Source organism: Lygodium microphyllum, chromosome 25, assembly GCF_053477565.2.
Source record: "Lygodium microphyllum isolate KBCC chromosome 25, Lygodium_microphyllum_v1.1.10, whole genome shotgun sequence".
Lineage (NCBI taxonomy): Eukaryota > Viridiplantae > Streptophyta > Polypodiopsida > Schizaeales > Lygodiaceae > Lygodium > Lygodium microphyllum.
The window spans coordinates 70,939,777-70,945,791 of NC_141159.1; the positions used below are offsets into that span (position 1 = coordinate 70,939,777).

Below are 6,015 nucleotides of genomic sequence, written 5' to 3' on the forward strand. Positions count from 1 at the left end.
TCTCTCTCTCTCTCTTTCTCTCTCTCTCTCTCTGAATTAACACTAAATTCTCATTAAATATATATTTCAAATCTTCCTTCACTATCTTCGTGGTACATAGTATCCATAATAACAAAAAATACTTCACTTTCTTCATGGTAGACTTATTCATAATAAAATCAGCCTTCCCACTAAGCAATGGCTACAAGCAGGCTGAACAATTTAAATCTTAGAATTTAAATGTCTTGTAAATAAGAGAGATGAAGCATTGGAAGCAGTTTTCACATGTGCGCACACAGATGATACTTCCAGCATCTTGTAATAAAGAGAGATGAATCATTGGAAGCAGTTTTCACACACACACAAGATGCTTCCAACATGGCTGATCCATCTGCTTCCTACTAGGGTGCAACTTTGCCATTTTGACATGCATACTTTGAGGAAAAATGTTCATTAATGCAAATGCTGCACATATCCCCAAGTACCATTAACCCACATGCCTGAAGACTTCAGAACTTAGTATATACATATGCAACCTCCCTCGCACATATCCATACCACATAATTGCTGGAAAAGGGAAAAAGAAACTTCTTCACAGGCTCCTTTTTTCACACATTCATTAACAAAAATTCATCTGCCCCACTCATCAGTAAAGCCCAGCAGAGCATACCAAAATTTGCCTTGCAAGGGTCCACCATCCAACTACCACATCATCAGAGCTCAGAAGTTTATGAGGTACACCGTGATGTATTTACCAGCAGTGTTCTGTAACATCCCTGGTGTTAAGACTGGAATATCACAGATATTAACAGTACTTCTGAGGGATCAAGAAACCCTGCAATAAAAGAGTGCATTCTGGCATGCCTCAGAACACAGATTTTATATGTATTAAGTGCATAAGTGAAATATCACATACAGGAAGTTGCCATTTCTGTGGCAAAACAGGCTACAATAATTGACTGAGCTCATGCATGTGGCTTGAATGGCTGTCAGTAATCATCACCACCACAAAAATATGCAGATCATCAAATGCAGGACGGCTGCTGTTGCAGGCTAATGCATAACAAGAGCTATCAGAGCCAAAACCCCACAAAGCAGTCACAAATGTGCAAACCCTGATCATATGATTATAATCGGAGTACATCCATTAAAAGGCCAATCTCTTATCAACATAGGGCAGCCCAAAACTTTCACTGATGACGAAAGAAACTATATGAACCTGATTAAGGCATTGAGTCACCAAGGTGAAGACATCAAGAACTACAACAGAAGCGGCCAAACATAAGTACTTAGAGAGACAACAGCTTAACTGTAATCTCCTTGTTTCTTGATGCTAAGGTGTAAGTTTAAACTCAGAGAACTAGAAGACCCTAGACATCAAGATCACTAAGCCCGGTATGGGAATGTCCCAAGTGCTTTTGTCAATGTCTCCCTCTAAACCTAAACATAATGTGCTTTGTTGTAGGCACTCAAGTCCACGCTAGAGAAGACCTAAGTTCTATCACCAATTTGCATACTAAAGTTACTGGCGCTCAACTGAAGCAGTTACAATTGGCATCAGCAAATCCCCCCCTACTGGTGTTCTTTTAAATCATGTGCCTTCCCAGAAGTTGGCACATTCTCCTGAGAAATTCCACAAGCTCTTCATTACTAGACACCTCAAGAATTGTGCATCAATTGGTACAGCATTTACTAATAACGCTTATTCATGTCATTCTATGAGCATTGCCCTTCCAGGTCCCAATTCTGATATATCTAACATTCTCCACACTGCATCAACTGGTGAAGTTTGATCAATTTGATAGTAGAAATGTGATCTTTTCCATGGTACTTGTGGATTTTTACAATCGCCATGAAAGGTTTGACTAACATATTATTTGCAGGAAACTGGTATTTTATTTTCTTCAATATGGTCATGAAACATTCCTAAAAATGTTTGGAGATGGGACCTCAAACTTGGCAAACTACTTTGTTGGTATCCTTTATCTTCACAATTTCACGAGAAACCACCTATGCTTGTGACCATGTTTTGGAGAATATGTGACACAGAATCCTCCATCAAAGTTGTCCATGACTAAATCAAAGCTTGACAGACTACTTTTCTGCTGGCCTTTTCACAAATGCCAGAGACAACACCTTTACTTGCAGCCGTATTTTAGAAAATATGGAATATGAAGTCTCAAATCAAAGTTTTGTATTTATAAGGGGAAAGTACATTACTCTTAAAATAAGAAAAACATAGAGTAAAAAACAAGAAAAGTTGAGAATATACAACAATAGGAAGTGACAAAACCTCCCCCCTTCACATGTGACAACCCATCAGCAAACAAATGACTAGTATGTCATAACACTGGCCATTTGAAACAGGGCTGCTTTCCCTGACTTTTCAATCAAATCAAGTGAAGCAGTTAGAGGCTGCAAGAGCACCTCCTGTGTCGACAATGGACCTTTGTCATTCTGCCGTCCAGCTCTGCTCAACTATTTCTCTAACTCTTCTGTTGTACTCTCGGCGATTCTCACTGTACATTTTAGCAGCTTCAGAGTTTGCTGGTGAGTTGGGATTTGGATCACATAACAAAGACTGCAAATCATAATTAACCAGAGTCAATATCAACATAAAAATGACCTAACTCCAGCATCTAGCACACAAAAGCACCATTTCCTATTGTAAACAACTTGAAACTGTTACCTGAATAGATGTCAGAATTGCAGCCACGTCATAGATAGGACTCCACTGATTTTGCAAAATATCCAGACAAATGCTACCATCAGCATAAACTGCAAAAGGGCAATACCAAACAGACAGGGCAATCAGAGCCTAAAGCTGAAAGATTCTATGCCACTCAACGTAGTGTGATCATATCACAAAAACAGCACTTGATTTTTCAACTGAAAGGTCCAATGCATATCACTGAAGACAGAACTCAATTTTTTAATAAAATATCCAATACACATCACTGAATACTGCTACACTTTGTTATTTATATCATCAGCATCCAGAGAAAAATATGGCACCTAAGGTCAATAGCTAGATAAGCTGAAACATTTAAGCCCCACTTTCAGCAAAACAAATCCTACAAAAATCTGACTCCAAATTGAGTCACATACTCAAGGTGTCAAAAAACATTCAATTGACTGAGCAAGCTGCTACTACAATACTACACCAATGATATGTTTGTCTGCCTAAACAGCGTGCAATTCAAAGAGGACTCACTGTTTGGGTGGAACATTTTTGAAACGAATCTAACAGTTGGTGGCTTATTTGGGTACTCCTCTGTAAACTGCAGGGTCAATTTGAACGTACCTGGGAAAAACCAAGGACACTACATGTGAATGTTTTGAGGACAAAAGCACAGTTGAGTCCTAAAAACTTCTGTTAAGGTACACAAGCACATACCTCCATCCCAAGGAGTATCATCAGGCCTGCACAAAAGGCACATAGACATCACAATACAGAGAGAGAAAACTGATCATCAAAGTCAAGAGAGGTAAACAAACTTCAGAAAAAAGTACATTGACCATGGTACTGTAATTTACACAGAGCCCATTCAGAGGAAGAGGGTGCATTCTATCACCAAAAGAGAGAAATGGCCAAAAGTAGCTATAACTACAACTAAATTTTCTTGACTGTACAAATTATGAGCCCAGAATAAAGGGCAAACCAACATGTGCAAGAAATGGTGAATAGGATTTGAACAACCTCAAAGCAAGCATTTTGCTCCAAAGATATCATGTTTAACTCAACTTATCCAGAAATATCCAACTGTCAGACATCTCCTTAGGGTTTCCACTGCCTGAATTGTAAATGTGTTCGCTGACAATGATGGAACTGTTGAAATTTTGTCTCATCTTCCACATGATGAACATGAATGATAACCAGTTGTAATCAGCGCCCCCCCCCCCCCATATACATATGTGGAGTCAAACCTGTGTAAGGTACAGATAACGTGACCTACATATTTTTGCCAGATTTTGACACGATGATTCAGACAGAGCTATCATCCTAGAATTCATAGGGAGAAGCAGTACTGACAAACTATTATCATGGACCGCAGATTAATTATGTGCGATGTTTTGGTTACACCACGCTCTATTTTCTGGCAGTCATCTCCAGCAGTAATTCCTGACAGAGGACCTCTGCTGATCTTTCTTTGGCCAGCAAAAGTCGCAGATGATCTTTCACCACTGCGTATTGATGCTCTTCAAGCTGTATAGTACACATTTTGTAAATGAAATTTTCATTTTGACTTGTCAGGGGACGAGATATGGCAGCTCGGTACATTCCCAAACAGAGTATCAAGCAAATGCTTTGCTTTTAACAATCTGTACGACTGAAAATTCCCGGGAGTATGCTCAGATGTTCAACCTTCTCTTACTAGAAAAGAACCTCCATGGAGCAGAAACTGCTGTGGCTGCAAAATGCAGGCAAGTGCACACAGCCTGAATGCACTCAGGCATATATGGAAACCCGTGCAGTCATGATACATGTGCGTACAGCAGGGATGCACTCAGGCTCTACATATACACACGCAGGCGTGTGTGCGCACAGCATGATTGCACTCTGCAGGCACACGTGTGCGCACACAGAGAATGATACGTGTGCACACAGCGGGAATGCACTCAGGTGCTACATATACACAGGCAGGTTTGTGCGCGCGCAGCATGATCGTGTACCGCAGGCATCCGTGTGTGTGCACGGGGGGGCCACGTGCATATATATGCGCACGATACACAAGCAAACAATTCATTTAGGGTCTGGGGAGATCTTGTACGGAAGGAGGGAAAAAAGGAACAGACCGTACCCGAAAATGACTGCGTTCCACAGCATGATGTTGTTGTCCTGAGGAGCTCCGCTGATCCCTGCAGGCGGGTCGTGCTGCAGCCGCTTGAAGTCGCGCATCAGACGCTTGCGGGCGGGTGTAGACATCTTCGCTCTTCTCCCCCCTCTGGTCTCGTCTCGTCTTGTCTCTGCCATAAGACTAAATGTATGGTGTATATATATGTGCAGACAAACTCTCTAACGCATAATTACTTTTATATTCAGACACACACACGCATATACATGTATGGCACTGTATGCTAATGCATGTCTCAAGTCGCACATTTATATTCTCTCTCTCTCTCTCTCTCTCTCTCTCTCTCTCTCATATGTTAATGCATATGTCTCACATTTTGTCATTACCATCCCCCCCTAAAACAAGAAGTTTTAGACAACTTCCCTCTTTACTCCCCACATTACAAATTTTACAGGAACATCATGAGCTTCCATATGAGAGAAACTACATATGTAGCAAGGTGTCGTTGGGAATGGGGGCTTGCAAGCCCCTAAACAACATCACACGTTTGGAAAAATGTCAAAAAGTTCTTATGCCCAAAACCCCCCCTTGGCACAGAAAAAGACATCCACCTAGATTCATAATAATTGTTAGAATTGGCATTAGAGCAAAAACTATCACAATGGTACAATACTAAGATGAGTCTTCTTTGCAAAATTACTCCAAGTTAGCTCGAGTTAAAGCTTACTTTTAAGATAGAATGTTATTCACAAAAGGACAAGCTCCTGTGCATGCTTGTGTCCTCTTTTTTTGGTAGGGGTTGATGAATTTTCAATAAGAAAACATTTAAAAAAATTAAATTGGTGCAAGTGAAAAAGGTGCCCAAAAAATAGAAAATTACAAAAGTGGAAGTTTGTTGTTCATCTCTCTCTCTCTCTCTCTCTCTCTCTCTCTCTCTCTCTCTCTCATATATTAGTCATCATCAATAGAACAAACATACAGGTTTTTGAAAGAAGGATGACAAAGAGGAGGAGCGATGGTTGTAGTGGCTCCTCCTCTTGTTCTCGTGGCTAAGTGGTGGTTGAGGGGTTGGAAGGGTGATTGTGCTGGAGGAGATGTTGTGGGGGGTATCAAGAGGTGGTGGGGATGGAAGGGATTATTGGTGGAGAGGAGGCGAAGGAATGGTGGAGAAGAAAGAGGTGGTGGGGATTGCAAGGATTGTCGATGGCTATAAGCTTTGCTTGTCATCCTTGGAAGAATC

General features: G+C 40.8%; 1 protein-coding gene across 1 annotated transcript; it reads right to left on the bottom strand.

Moving 5' to 3' along the window:
• Positions 1–2,146: 2,146 nt before the first annotated feature.
• Positions 2,147–4,964, bottom strand: LOC148014364 (ubiquitin-conjugating enzyme E2 2-like). The gene is made up of 5 exons (XM_087666846.1): positions 4,782–4,964; positions 3,377–3,402; positions 3,194–3,283; positions 2,669–2,757; positions 2,147–2,560 (listed from the first exon to the last, which is right to left on the bottom strand). The coding sequence occupies exons 1-5, from the start codon at positions 4,952–4,954 to the stop codon at positions 2,432–2,434; spliced, it is 507 nt and encodes a 168-aa protein (XP_087522972.1). The 5' UTR covers positions 4,955–4,964; the 3' UTR covers positions 2,147–2,431.
• Between the last annotated feature and the right edge of the window lie 1,051 nt (positions 4,965–6,015).

What these genes read in the sequence shown, in the direction of transcription:
- LOC148014364 (XM_087666846.1), bottom strand. Translation starts at nt 4,954, where the DNA reads ATGGCAGAGACAAGACGAGACGAGACCAGAGGGGGGAGAAGAGCGAAG. An exon ending in AAAAATGTTCCACCCAAACA is followed by an intron (nt 2,758 to 3,193) that starts GTGAGTCCTCTT and finishes GCCCTTTTGCAG; the next exon opens with TTTATGCTGATGGTAGCATT. An exon ending in CAATTCTGACATCTATTCAG is followed by an intron (nt 2,561 to 2,668) that starts GTAACAGTTTCA and finishes TATGATTTGCAG; the next exon opens with TCTTTGTTATGTGATCCAAA.